Source organism: Gymnodraco acuticeps, unplaced genomic scaffold, assembly GCF_902827175.1.
Source record: "Gymnodraco acuticeps unplaced genomic scaffold, fGymAcu1.1, whole genome shotgun sequence".
Taxonomy (NCBI): domain Eukaryota; kingdom Metazoa; phylum Chordata; class Actinopteri; order Perciformes; family Bathydraconidae; genus Gymnodraco; species Gymnodraco acuticeps.
This window is the reverse complement of record NW_022992095.1, coordinates 957,507-972,535: the sequence shown is the minus strand read 5'-3', so window position 1 is coordinate 972,535 and position 15,029 is coordinate 957,507. Positions and strand designations below refer to the sequence as shown.

Below are 15,029 nucleotides of genomic sequence, written 5' to 3'. Positions count from 1 at the left end.
TCTAAACTAAACTTCCTCTCCATTTTTCCATCCATCACCTTAAGGGTTGGACTTGTTTCTCTTGCTAAGGGTCAGCTTAGTCTTAGTGTGTACATCATGAATTGCTTATGTGCCGGTGTGATCACATGTCCAGTTATCTAATGGTAAAACGCTAAATGAAAGCCAGACGCTATAAGAGGAGTTAGATATAAGTAGTGAAATTAAGGACAGTATGAATCTGGATGGCCTCTGAGGGCTCCACCTGACCTCTGCACATTGCTAAACTGCTGTTAAGATAAAGAGCCATGGGAGGCAATCGATCACCCTTTCCTTAAAAGCTCTCAGTGGAGGCCTCACTTTCTTTTCTCTGACAGCAGAAGTAGAAGTACTGCAAACTGTCAAACTTCCCTGTGGACTGCCAGCCTATTCATTCTACAGGATATTCAGCAGAAGACGCTCAATAGAGAAGGATAACGACTATTTAAATGGGGTTATGTTTGTGCCTCACCTCGAGGGTCTGCATCAACGTGGGCTTGATGGCATCTTTCATTAACACCGCCAGCGCTCCGCTCACACCCTGACAGGGAGGAAGAAAGGATATTGAAATTGTAAGTTGGAAACAAGAACAAGTTATAAAATGTTACCACAATAATACTATTTTTTTGTAAAATGGTTATGATAATAACTGAGACAGTCAATTTGTATGAGCTTACTATCCCAACATTCTTAGCACTCTCCACACACCAACAGACATTTAGCATACAGTCATATTCCCCCGGGGGTTGGCTCTGGGGTGTGGTGATGTTTTTGCTTTCAGCCTAATTAGGGACACTAATGTAACTTTATATAGGATCCTCCTCTACAGCTCTGAAACAACACAGACCGCAGTCTTCAGGGGGAAACCAGAACCAGCTGACCCCTCAAATGGATCCGGTGAGAGGTATGAAAAACATGCTTTACATCTTAATCGCAGGTTACAGCTACATTAGACGTGCTGTTGTGAAGAGGGGAAGTGGTACGTTGGTATTTCTGGTACAAGAGGGAATTCATAAGGTGCATATTTGACAGAAAATGATGACGATGATGAATTATGTTTCACTCATTCTGTACACCCAGAAACACCCATAAGGGTCCAACGCCACAGGTTTCCCGAGCTAGAATGTAGCACATACCTAACCATCACACATCTTTCCGCTTAGTAAAGACATAGAAAGATTCATCTGGAGATTGCAGCAGACTGAATTCGTAGATGTAATGAGGAAAACCCGTCAGTTCTTCAGGATTAAAATCCCCACTCTCTCTGAATGACACGACCACACAGTAACACCCACCAGATCCTCAGCGGTGATTGGCTGCCCTGAGCGGCTGGTCCCCACCACCATGCGGGCCAGTCGGTTTTTCATGTCCACCAGGCTGTCTGCCAGCGCCAGGATGGCCATGATCTCGCTGGCCACGGCGATGTCAAACCCAGTCTGAGGAAGAGTGAGGAAACCAGAAACATTACACACATTTTAAAGCACAAGGGCAACACATTAAAGTATTTGTTTTGGGGCCTGCAGAGAATTCACACCGTGAAATGGAAACGCAGCAATGTTGTTTTGTATGAAATCCTGAGAGGATTACACTTTTTGACTAAATAGATTTGACTTTATATTAATAGGCCAGGACTTCTTGGAAAGGTATGATAGTTTAGAAAGGGAATTAAATGTATCATCCCTGATTCCATCAAATATTACAATCACACTGTATGAAGAAACAAAAGTGGGAACCTTTTAGCTAGAAGACAAGATATAATCTAGACAGAGCAGCCTTATCACATGGGCCAGAGAATACGAGTCATATGATCATGGCCTAGTTTTGGAGTGATAACCATGGGAAATAAATTATCATTAACATGTTTAACTACTTTTTGATGGAACTTTCTGTATTGATCAATGTCAAACTAACAGAAACAGGAAGAAACTAAGAAAACAAGTAAAAGTAGCAAATGAGGGATTTCCACAGGGAAGAAAAAGCAGTCACCATTCTTCGTCACAAGTAAAAGAAACATAACTTAAACCACATTAATCCACAACAGTTCTACTCCCACTCCCATTGATAATACCCTGAGGGAATATAGTGTGTCCAATGATGGAGGGAGGTGGAGGATAGGGGAATGAAAAGGGAAACAGAATGGATGAACTGATGGCAGTAAATGTAAACATGTGCTGATCCAGCTCAGAGGCTTTTCCAGCTGTGTGTGTGTGTGTGTGTGTGTGTGTGTGTGTGTGTGTGTGTGTGTGTGTGTGTGTGTGTGTGGGCAGGTCACTTTTCTCCTTCTTTAAACATTTGCTTTCACTTAAACCCGCTTGCTTCCCATTGAGGTGAAGTGTTTATTTACAGTATTTTTTCATTTAGCTGTCATTACTCCAGACATCTGGGTGAAATACATCTGGGCTTTATCATGGACAAATGAGAGCGAGATGCGTCTGGGTGTGGGAAAGGTTTTATACACTCATCCTCATTTTACTGTACAATCACTCAAAGGCACAGGCAACACGTTGATTAAACACACTTTGTATTTTGGCCCCCATTACTGTAATATTGAGTGCAATAATGACAATTTCATATCTAGGCATGGTAATTTATTATATAACTTTATGTGAATGTATGACTTTTAAGATGTTTGTTCAGGTTTTTGCTTTTTTTAAAGACATGTATACATGTTATTTAGTGGAGTGGATGGCTGCCAGCAGTGTTTGACAACATGTAATGACAATAAGCATCTTCTTGTATTGTTCTATATAAATTCAAAAAGCGTCTTATATTCAGGAGAATGAAGATTGTGAAGGCATGAATGCCGCATACCTCCCTGGCCCGTCCTTTTTCGGTGCTCGCCTGTCCAACTGTGATCTTCCTCAAGAAACGGTCATTTGTGTCAAGAACTGGAAAATGAAAAACATAAAGAGAGGTTAGTTACGTGCAACATTTGTCATTGAAATCCACTGCATTGTTTAAGAAAACATCAGTGACAGTTCTCAAAGTAGTAAACTTGATCTGATACCTCAGACCCTAACATTTTATGTTTTTTACAGCCTAAAAATCTATTTCCCCACATGTTGTTAAATGAACTCAAAGGCACATCCACAGTCTTGAGCACACAGACATGATAACTTTAAAGAAGACAGATTCTTACACGTTAAAAGTGCTTGGGATTTGCTTCTTGAAGTTTCTTTGCTCAGCATTAAGCCTACTGTCTGATAGTGTGGTCAGATATTTGTGGCTATAATGTTTTTACAATGAACCGGGAAACCACAATCCTCATGTTGGTTTGATGTAATGGAAGAGAGAGTGAAAAAACATGGTTTGTTACATGAACGAATAGACACACAGACACACCCGTGTAACATCGGGTTGTAAATCTGTTTTTAATCTCCAGGGTTCGTCTTTTAAGAGTGCCCTCTGGAGCCACTGGAGTAAATACCACATCAGTCATAGCAGCACCCGGCTGGCTGCTCTCACTGACAACTTTGTATACACATGTATTACCCTATGACTGATGACTGTGACGCTTTTACATTCGATGTGTGAAATCAATATGATCAAAAGGGCCATAAAGAGCCATCATGGTCAGTTTTCATTGACGAGAATAGCAACAAAGTGCGGAGAATATTAATTTGAGAACGTGCTATATCAAAGAAAATCTATTTTAATTCAAGAAAGCGTTTATGGACCATGAGATGTTGGTCAAGAAAATGGCAATTAGATTTGCATGATAGTCATACCGGTCATTGTGTATCTTATTTTCAGTTTGACTTTTATATGTAATTGACTCTTTATTAAGTTTTAGCACGACCATTTCATCCTCACTGGAAATGAGTCACTATGAAATCAAGCTTAAAATCTAATCTTCTGCATCTTCCTCCAAATCAAAACATCCCTCTTATTAAGAAATGTTCTTGCCTTTGTGCACGGCCAACAACATACAATGTCACCATTTAGTAAAACAGCAAGCTGCTTGTTTTGTTAATCATATCGTTAACTCAAACCACCATCTACATGTGATAAGAACAGTTGAGACTACATTAAGAAGCAAAACCAAATCCTGGTAAACATGTAACAGATACAACCTACTTTATTTTCTAAGCCATTGTTAGGGCAACCAGAGATAATGTAGAGAGGACATTCAGAATGTTCCTTTAGATACCTCTCTGCCAGGTGATCTTGGAGGGGTCAAGGTCAAGACGAACAAAGGTGCTGATTTCCTCGGGTGATAGAGACGCAGGATCTATTTTATTGATCCCTAGACGCTGGAATTAAAAGAGAGAAAGATTGGAGGATAATGCTTGGCTTCACAGACATGCATTTGATATTTCAGGATAATCAGCAGGACACTGTATAATCCCAAAATGTTTAGTACAAATCCTGAATGACTACGAGTGAATCATCTTACCGTGAGGTTCAAAAGGTTCACTGGGAGTGCTATGTTTAAAAACACGCACAACTCTTTATCCCTCACTCTGTCCATTAAGACCAATGAATATTTAATAGTCCTTTTAACTTCTCATCGCAGAGACTTTCATATAACAACAAACATTCCCATGTTCAAGCTTCACCCTCCTATCTCAATAACATGTGTCATATTCACCTTGTCTACTACAACCTTTTATTAAGGATTTTAGTATTAAAAGCTCAAAAACAGCTTATAGTTGTAGCTTCAGCAGACATTAACACATACTTGGAGATAAGGATGTGGTGGCGAAAAGAGTTTTTTTTTAAGATAAGCTCACCGAGGACCCCTAGTGGACAAAACTGTTTTTTTAAAACAACAATGCTTTTGGCTAGTAATGATTGTTGACGCAAGTGATTCTGGCACTGCGGTGTTTGGACTCACCCTCAGCCTGGAGATTTGGATAGGGGAAAATCTTCTGGCTCCATTCACTGAAGGGACCAGTCTATTGAAGAGGGCCTTGGGGTATAAGAAAAACAATTTAAGTACATGTATGTGTGCATATAAAGTACATTTAATTGCATCTTGAAGAAAAAACGTGTATCACAGCAAATACACAATCGCATCATTAGATTGGTAAACTGTTTCTGTAACACATGTTTGAGGCTTCCCTGTGACTACTCATTGATATGCCAAGATACAAATATTGTAGTATGTACACTCAATATTTTACAATAAGACATTATTTCCACTCATAAATCACAGAATAACACATCAAAATAGCAATCCAGGTCAAAACAACAGTTTTACTTTGGTGGTATAAGAATAACTGGGTAATACTGGGTGACATCATCACATGGTCACCTTGTCTGTCTGCGTTGCTTCGTGCAGCATCCTGGCATCGATAGCTGCTGCCACCAGGTTGTTGGCTGCTGTGATGGCATGAATGTCACCAGTCAGATGGAGGTTGAACTGAAGGGATAGAAGAGGAACAACAAGCCAAAAAAAAGAGAGGAATAGAGATGATGGGATTAGACTCAAGAGATCAAAGCACTATTGATGTAATGTAGAAGTACACATTGTTGGTTTAGATAAGTTGAGATAAAACAAGGATGAGGTTATGATGCTGAAATCAAACCATTAGTATCACATGATTAATGTTGCTTCATACAGACACTAGGTCTTTAAAAATATTATGAAAATGTTATCTCATTTTGGCAGCAGCCCTTTGATTTAAATGGAAACAAAACATTGAAGTAGTGAGGAGAAGGAGTGGTAGACAATATAAATCTTTAAAAAGCCAGTGTTTTGTTATGAGAGAAGGAGGCTACCTTCTTGCAGGCTCTGTGTCTGCAGTTTAAAAATCAGACTCCATTCCTCTCACCCCTTCCTGCTTCACAGACAGTGATTTAGTCACAGGCAATATTATGCTACAGCTCCAGGGTGTAAAGTAGTTTGAATCCCTGCATGTCTTAGGCCTTTGAAGCCAGCATTAGTCCTGCTAGGGAGCAATGAGAGTGTCTGTGTGTCTTACCTCCTCCATAGGAATGACCTGGGCATATCCCCCTCCTGCAGCTCCCCCTAGGCACAAAGAAGAGGTAGCACAGTCAGAGGCTGACAAACAGGGACACACAAAGGAGGAATGCCGAGTGGTGGACTTTGAGTGAACTATGAAATGCTAGCCTCCCGCTGACAAAGATAGCTTATCTATCACACAGTGATACTGCTGGAGACCTAGCTGCTGGTTTGGGCGCCTGTCTGTGGCCTTGTCCAAATCCCACTAAATGTATTTGAATCGGAAGAAAAACAGAAATTGCATTCCAAAACAACTCCTACCGTTGAAATAGTTGGACATCTTTTCTAACATAAAAAAAAAAAGTCTCTGTTATTAAATGTGATAGCGTTCATGCAAAACAACTTTGGAATGATTATCTACAAAATAAGAGACTACTGTGTCGTATTTCCATGAGGTCAAGGGAAAGAGCACAGACAGGGCAAAGTATTATTTTCAGCCAGAATATTTCTTTAACAATTAACCTAAGGACCCATGAAGTATTAATTGCTGACCTTTAACCCCAAAGGTGGGTCCTTGGGATGGTTGTCGGAGACAGGCGAAGGAGTTGAGCTGAAGATGGGCAGACAGGGCCTGGACTAGGCCGATGGTCACCGTGCTTTTACCTTCGCCCAGTGGGGTGGGAGTGATACTAGACAGAAAGGAAATTACAAAACAGTTTAACATCATAAACATTCAGTTTGCAGCCAAATAAATGATCAAATGTTTTAAGAAAGCAGGGATAGATTAAGCGATTGCCTTTGTTCCCTTGTTGAGAACCAGCAAGGCTCACTTATTTTAAATCACACATTTAAACAATTAGGAAAACTTAAGAAATATGATAATTATGATAGTTACGGAAAGGAATTTAGATGAAAAATAAGTCAAACACACCCAGCAACCAGTACATATTTCCCATCAGGCTGTTTGTGGAGGCGGTCTAACAGGGAGAGACGGACCTTAGCTTTGCTCCTGCCATAGGCTTCAAGCTCTTCTGGCAGCAAACCAATCTCCTCAGCCAGCTGGTCCACTGGCTTTGGAGTCTGAGCTCTGGAAATCGCTATGTCACTGACAAACAAAGGAAGCATTACATGTCATTTATTTATATTGTAAGCTTAGTGTAGGTCTCTAAGATGCAATTTAGAGACCTACGAAGAGTATAACACGAGAAAAGGATCCAGATAGATGTGGTTACATTCCTCACAGACGGTATACCTTGGTACAGGGGTCAGGGGCTGCAGTTTGAGGCTGTGTAGATGCCAGGGTTGGTACTGCTGCTCCTGCACCCACCGACTGCAACTACGCACCACATTCTAGTAAACAAAAAGGAGACACAGAGGGGTAGGTAGGAAGTTAAAGAAGAATAGAGTAGTAGTCAATTGGGTGAGAAAGGAGGCCAAAACGAAAATACGCACCTGTGTTCTGTAGGCGGCTGTGAGGTATCCTATCCCAGTCTCGATGGCATGTTCATCTAAAACAGAAAAAACCGTAATGTAATGTTGTGTAAGGCTGCATCAAATATTACAAAACGTCAATTCTTAATTTTTTTGTCATACTATATTATCATGACTATCGTAATATGTTAACAATACCTGTCTCTAGGGTGGGCTCACAGCGGATTAGAGCAGCCCCCGGAGTAACCCAGGCGGGTGGGACTTCCATATTCCCTGCTCCGAACAGAACCACAGCATCAGCCTGCATCACCTAGGAAATATGGAGAGGAAAGACATTTAGATATGAACAGAAGAGAGGAAAGTGAAACATTTACAGAAAAGAAAAAACGTCAAGCAAGAAAAGCAAACGTTTAAGTAAAGAATATTGTTGAGTTCGGACAATTGAAGAGTATTTTATGTGTAGTTCAGGCATTATCACTTTTAAGACAAGTGAACCCTAACGTGTGACTGATCATATTAACAAAACGCTTTCAACTAGCAAAACAGTTACATCTATAACTGATCAGGTTTAATAGCATTGCATTTTATAAAGCAGAGACTGACTCCATGTGGTCGGGCCACTAAAACTGCAGATAATGCAACTGAATAATGACAACACATATTTTGGAACATCAGAAGGCTTTTCATCAAGCCATGCCTTAACAGAGCTTTGTTTAAGCCAATGACACGTAAAACACTATTAAAAGAACACACGGAAAACTAAAAATGTCAAGCGGACAACGAAAACTACTGGAGATGAGTGATTCAAACTCGTCATAAAAAATGTAGTGTTTTAAAAAAAAAAAAGGAATCTCACCAACACACACATAAACACACACCTGTCTTTGTAAGTTATTGGAGCTCCAATGACTCTTGAGAACTACCATTCCACTTCTTTCAATCAGGCACTGCAGGGACACCCCAAGGGGTCCTTCTCCGCCAACCAGCAGCACAGTTTTCATTTCCAAAGAAGCATCTGCAGAAATGTAACATTAGGACATAATCTTCTGTGATCATTAAGTGACTGCACATAAGCTACTAAACTGTCAACATTGTCCACATTTCCATTATCTAGAACAGGGGTCGGCAACCTTTTTGATATGAAGTGCCATTAAAAAAAATTAATTGTTATCAGCGTGCCAACGATCGATATATTATCAACGGGGGGGGGGGGGGGGGGGCGGTTGAAGAGCTTGACGCTCGTCAACTATCAGCAGGAGGGCGGGGGAGCCTCGCTGCGGGGAAGCAGTGTGTGGACCTGTCAGCGCAACTTACATGATGCCGAATTTAACAAACACATTTAAATAATTGGTTTAAACGGCATAATAATAAGGACGATCGTCCGTTCTGTGATTCTCCAGAACACACATGTTATGATATTAGGGTCATGCAGAGTGAGATGAGATCGCTGTCCCTTTAAGAGAGAGGGAGAGAGAGAGAGGTGTGGCTTGTGCATGTGTGTGTGTGTGTGGATGGTAGAGCGACAGTGAGGGAACGTGTGTATGTTTCTGGAATTGAAACGAGGAAGCAGAAAAACAGAGGTCTGTGATGTCTTTTGTGAAACAGAAGAACAGCTAAATAAATGCAACGGCCTCCCAAGAAGAGCTCGCCTCTCTCCAGTCATTTAAGCTAAAGTGGGTTATTGAACCTGAAGCTTGTTGCTCCTGCCCTCCTCGACTACGGTCTGGGAGCCGACAGGAAAGTTCAACACACAGATGGCCAGTCCGCCCCTTTGTAGCATATTATTTCGATGAGAGATGAGCAGATCGCCACTGGGCTTTCAACTAAAGACACAGCCACGCAAAAACTGCGGCATTTGTACAGCTCCTTATGGGTACTGCTATTAGTGAAGTGCTTTCCTCCGTGGTGAAACGATCAGCACTGCACCACGGAGGAATGCGGCAGAAAGTCACCTGGAGTTAAAGAGAGCAAGGCTACGCTGCTGCATGGCTTCCTTCTGCAGGTCACGGGGAGACGCGCTCTGGCGGCGGTCTCGTTCATGATCCGAAAATACAATTTAAATATTTTGCACACTTATTCCACTTATTCCTAGTGTGCCACTGGTTATGGTGCTGCGTGCCAATGCTGGCACGCGTGCCAGGGGTTGCCGACCCCTGATCTAGAAGTATTACAGTCAGATCCAGACAAACAAGACACAATTCTTTACTTTCAATACATCTGTGTTGCAACACTTTTTCACATGTCAGTAAATCTCTACTTTTTGTATCATGGACTCTTAGAATAACAGTGACCCCTGAACTTTGACCCGTACCCTTTGAACCCCAGGGTGAATCTTAAATTAGTCCCAAACTCAGCAGTTATTCTGATCAGTCAGCATTTTTTATTGTGTCCGAATAGTAAAAATGTTATTGTACTGAAGTTTAAGATGCCCATATAGTTCCTCAAAATGCATTGTAATAACAGTGGGTATTTTAGCTTAATTTTCTTCCTGAAGTTGAGACATTTTCACATGGGAAGCTGTTTTAAATTCAGGCATGCTAGCTACAGTGTTACTCTTACTGGAACATTTAAATAAAATAGAGTCATTGATAGTGTTATTTGAAAAAACCTATACTTTTCCTGCCGTAACAAGGGACAGTAAGCTACGGTAACAGCACTCAAACTTACACTCTCTTTACTTTTATTAACTACACCTGCATTTTGCATGCATTGACGACTCCGAATAGCGTCCCGGTAGAAGGAAATGTATTTACCATGTTTCTCCAGCAGATCCAGCACAGCGCTGGCTATGGGCGGCACAAAGCCTTTGCTCAGGTCTCCTCGCACCAGACGGCCAATGTTCAAATCGGATATCCTATAAGGAAAAAAATGGATATAAATATAATATCTAAATAAATACATCACTCTTTTCTCTGGAGGCTAGTCACTTTTTTTGTCAAGTGATATGGATGATATTTTCAACAACATTCAGAAAAATGTGATACAGCTGATGCACATGTCAGTTAATTATAAATATATAAAACACTGGAGAGTAAAATATTAAACAAAGTAGCTTCCTGAGTAAAGTAAAATATCACATGAGTTTCTCATAGGACAACCTCACTTACTTACTTTACGGACGTGCTTTTCGTAATTAGACCTTGGTTGAACCAGTTATCTTTCATTTGTGATCATTAAAAAGGGTGCGTTGCACATTTTCTTAACCGCTTGGCTGCTGAAGTCACACATTTTGCATTTAGATTTAGCGAGTCTTAATTCTGTGCAGCCCGTTCTGATTTAGTGTACCATGTGAGTAAATGCATTTGTCTCTGATGGGACATAGAAACACGCAAAGCTGATACCTGGCTGACTACGACATGAAATGTCCAATGCAGACATGAAATAACATGTCAGGCCATTTTCAAAGGGAATACAAACAATCATAAATCATCTAAGTTAAGTACCGTTTAACAGCATGTGCCATTTATAAAATATATGCTCTTCACTGTTATGTCTCTCTTTGGGACAGAAAAAATAATCTGCAGTTTTAAATTCAATGATCCATTTGGTTAGTGCCGTTTTTACCCGTCTACGTCCTTCTCAGGTTTGAGTGTGTTCAACACTCGAGTGGTGAGGGAAGCAGGGGGGAGGTGGAGGTAGACTCCGTGCACCCTGGGGTCTTCATTCAGCTTCAAAACCTCCTCAACAATCTACACACATTCACACAAAGACAAAATACACATAACAGAAGATGTGAAACAAGTCACATTTCCAATAGTAACGGTATGACTACTGTCTCTAGGGTTTAAAAAAGGCCTTCACACCTCAAGGTAAAGTTTTTGAAACCTAATGATCTTAATCTAACATATTTTATTTGAATAAAGAAGTGATTCAAAACATGCCACGAGGTGAATCATTAAACTCAACATCAAATTTAAGGCCAGTGCTTTTGACTGAGCATACACAGTGATTTCCGAGGGAGTAATAGTGTGACAGAGGGGAAGATTTTTTAAACAGAGGAAAGATATGTGAAAGTGGAGCAGAGGATCAGTAGAACCCTTTGGGCCAGGAATTGTAATGTAAATCCATTCTCTCTCAGCTGAAACCTCCAAGCTATTCACAGAGGTTTATCCTTTCTCTATGCCTCATGCATTGACTAAAACCTGGTTAAAGAGAGTAAAACTTAGATGCTGAAAATACTATGAAGTGAAAAAAGAAGTGAAAACAGAACCCCAAAGAGTGACAAAGTATATTAGGAAATCAGGGATTAGTCTTGCAACAGAGTTGCATCAAAGCTTATGTTAGGCACCGATTACCTTGATGCGCTTCACACAACCACCATGATCACATGCTACACAGACAAACATCCAGGAGATGCTAAATCAAGCACTGACTTGCTGAAAATAAGGGGTTAGGAAGAGTTTTTCTAGTTTTAGGCATGTAGGGAAATTAAGCAAATGCCTGAGTCAGCTTCACTCAGTGCTTCTCAAAGTGTGGTCCGCGGACCACTGGTGGTCTGTGACCGCTCCCTAGTGGTCCGTGAGTATATTGGAAAAATTTCACATTTGAAATAAATAAATACATTTAAGTTTTCTGCACTCTTGCGGGAATATCTCCGCAATGGAGCGAGCTTAAGTTTCACTTTCGATTGCATGATATAGCCCAGATAAACACCTTCATCACACATGTTGCCACTTGTTTGTACCATTTTCAGGCGATTTATAAAAAACGATGTGTTTTTGGATATTTGTGGAGTTAGGTGGTCCGCGAGTGTTTTTTTATTGGTTAAGTGGTCCTTGGTATGAAAAAGTTTGAGAAACACTGACTTACATCATCTTCACTACACTCCTTTGCCAGACAAATCTGTGTGATGTTTAGTCCAATCTGCGGGCAAAGAGACAAGGAAAGGGTGAACACTTGAATTATTATTATAACGTTGCTTTGTTTAAAAGACAAAGTTCTTAAAATTCCTTAAGAGTAACAGCAAGAGAGGACTTTACCCTTACTGCCATTTTCTTATTGATCTCCAACAAGCCGTCAACTTCACCTGCCTTTGAAATGAAAAGAGCACACTGAGAAAAACACACACAGACCTGATAACACAGGCATCTTCAATGGCTTCAGTAAAAAGAGGCCAACTTTAGGTCAACGGTCAATTAAGACAGCGCTAACACTCACACAACAAAACTCCAAAGCCAATTGGCTTTAGACTAGATCATATTTCAAGGCAACCTTCCACAAAATGATAACTTGTGTCCTTACGCAGTCTTTCGTTCTACATTGGCAAATACAAATTATATATATATTACTTTTTTGTTGTTACAATACCTGTATAATGGCTAAAAGGGGTTGAATTGCTGGGTTTCTTCTATGGAGGGCCAACATTGCCTCCTTGGTGCTCTGAACCACTTCCCTGTGAAAGAAAATTAACTTGTTAGCAATGAATCTGCATTAATCCATTAAGGCTACACATAGGATTATAAGATGAATTAAATCACAAACATTAGGTCAAATATACTTTCTGTTTAACATTTGGGGAAAGGTATCCTAAACAAAAAAGTGTATACCGTTTCTAACTTCTCTGCTTGTTGGAGAGCTGGTAGGAATGATGAAACACTACATTATTCCTCGTATGCTCTCACTTACCCTACTCAAATGAAACAATTATCCTCCTAGTGAAACTCCTTTAAACTTGCCTGGATCCAAAGTTTTGAATTTACCAACAACACTGAGTTCAAGTGGACAAAAATAGTTTGATATAAGATACAAATATAAACAGTAACTCAAATAAAAAACATTGGAAAGAGTGTGGCTTGGATATATTAGCTACTGTTGAAGGAATACAACATCTACTAAGAACAAAACAAAGGAAACATTGAAATATATGTCAAATAATAAAATAATAGAATCAAAAAACCCTTCGGTGGAAGTTGCATCCGTTGGCCGCCTTACTACCTTACTTTATATATACAGTCTATGCTTACTCCACGTGATACGGTGTGTGTTATGGTTATGGTGAACAGTTAACCCACTGACTTACATGTTGTCAAAACGTCAACATCGCCCTAGTCGTATCAATGAATGTAATGTTAAGTACGATATCATGTAGTAGTAAAATACATATTTTGTCACTATCAAGTACGATACAACTTCCATGAAAAACTATGCAAACAAGCAGTGGTGATGTTGCAAAAATGCAACAGTAAAAGTATTCAGCTCGACCTATTTTTTAACCCATGGGAAGGTAGTGAGGTTTACTGCTTATAAATACAGTCACATTTTGGCCTCGTGTGTTTTTGGCAACAACAAAGAAAAGTTACATCAGCTTTCTGGAGTCTCTCTGATATTAACATCGCACGTGATGAACTGAATGCCAACCATGAGCATCACACACGCCGGCGGACCGGAAGTACATAACTTAGGAAAACACCTACATTACTTATTTTAGGTTAACACATATAACATTAATACAGTTATTTGTGGTCCCGTATTCCAATGTAAACACTACTTCCTCACCTCAAGGAACTGTCGCATTCAAACCCATCATCATTTTGGGACAGTTTCCCGAAGTTGACGGATAGTTTCGGGTTGGTTCCCCCGCTGCTGGTAGCGCTTGCGGTCCGGAGGATCATCCGGCTGTTAGCAGGACCAACCGGGGGGCATCTCCGCGTAAAACCGCTCACCCTGCTTCCTGAACGGGCTGGGTGTATCCGAAGGCTGCCACACGCACTACGAATCATAGACAACTTCATGGCTATTTCTTCAAGTTTTTTTCCCCGTGTCGTTTAAAGTTTGCTCTGTGTGTGTGTCTTGCGGTGGTCAGCAAGGGATTCAACCTATAGGAGGAACAAAAAAAGTCTGCAACGGGGTCCTGATGGAGGAAAGTCGCATCCAGGGAGAGTGGGAGTTTTAAAACTCGGCATGCTTGAACAACCCACACTTTTTGAAAACAGCACAACAACGTGACGCACTCATTATGACTGAATATTCAGCACAATTTTAAGGATTTCGTTAGGACATTATTCACCACTGTGTGTGGTTTAATACTAGCGTTCAACGTATGTGCATTTTCTATGTTTTTTCATGGTATTCACTTTACACCAACACAGCAACAGTTGGACAGTGTCAGCGTGAAACGATGTAAACAGAATGTTGGGAGCTATGGTTGAGAGTTAGCCCACCCTTCTCTTTTTGATATTTTTGCTGTTTACTTTTAATAAACAACACGCACGTTGTTTAGTCAAATATAGGAAGTGTTCGTCTCTATTTTCTCAAAACTTCTACAATGTAATAATTTAAAAGTAAACCTCATAACTTAAGAAGTATTTGTCTTCCCCGTCGAAACGTTATTATTAAAGTTATCGATCAGAATGTTTTTGGCGTAAGGTCTGTATTTTGACATTAATAGAGCTATCAAATTTCCGAGGAACACTTGAAGGCAGCATCCTTAGAAGAAGGGATGTGGTCTCGGCTACGAGCGTGCGCGTGCACGTGCTATATGATATTTACAAGAGAGAGGCGAAGTCAGTTCCATTATACATCCATGGTTTATAGACTATGATATACATTTATTTAAGACTACTCATTGAACAATAGGATGAGAAATAGGCTTGGAGTAAATGTTATTAAAGTTTAACACATATTTCAATAAAAATGAATTAGATATATTTGTGTAAAAAGAAAATAAAGTTATTCC

At 40.2% G+C, this 15,029-nt stretch overlaps 1 protein-coding gene across 2 annotated transcripts in view; it reads right to left on the bottom strand.

The window, feature by feature from the left end:
* mthfd1l (methylenetetrahydrofolate dehydrogenase (NADP+ dependent) 1 like) overlaps window positions 1–15,029 on the bottom strand; it is a 48,321-nt gene that overhangs the window by 32,901 nt on the left and 391 nt on the right. Inside the window, exons 2-20 of one of the 2 annotated variants that reach the window (XM_034202773.1) lie at window positions 13,850–14,169; window positions 12,662–12,746; window positions 12,334–12,384; window positions 12,164–12,217; window positions 10,919–11,043; window positions 10,108–10,208; window positions 8,233–8,369; window positions 7,553–7,664; window positions 7,376–7,431; window positions 7,176–7,273; window positions 6,855–7,028; window positions 6,476–6,612; window positions 5,943–5,989; window positions 5,273–5,380; window positions 4,853–4,927; window positions 4,166–4,268; window positions 2,827–2,903; window positions 1,311–1,451; window positions 488–556 (exon numbers count right to left, since the gene is read on the bottom strand). In XM_034202773.1, coding sequence (XP_034058664.1) covers window positions 488–556; window positions 1,311–1,451; window positions 2,827–2,903; window positions 4,166–4,268; window positions 4,853–4,927; window positions 5,273–5,380; window positions 5,943–5,989; window positions 6,476–6,612; window positions 6,855–7,028; window positions 7,176–7,273; window positions 7,376–7,431; window positions 7,553–7,664; window positions 8,233–8,369; window positions 10,108–10,208; window positions 10,919–11,043; window positions 12,164–12,217; window positions 12,334–12,384; window positions 12,662–12,746; window positions 13,850–14,085 — 1,986 coding nt within the window. In that variant the 5' untranslated portion in view covers window positions 14,086–14,169. Of the gene's footprint in view, window positions 1–487; window positions 557–1,310; window positions 1,452–2,826; window positions 2,904–4,165; window positions 4,269–4,852; window positions 4,928–5,272; window positions 5,381–5,942; window positions 5,990–6,475; window positions 6,613–6,854; window positions 7,029–7,175; window positions 7,274–7,375; window positions 7,432–7,552; window positions 7,665–8,232; window positions 8,370–10,107; window positions 10,209–10,918; window positions 11,044–12,163; window positions 12,218–12,333; window positions 12,385–12,661; window positions 12,747–13,849; window positions 14,219–15,029 lie in introns of those variants that run through there. The other variant, XM_034202772.1, reaches the window with a different exon arrangement.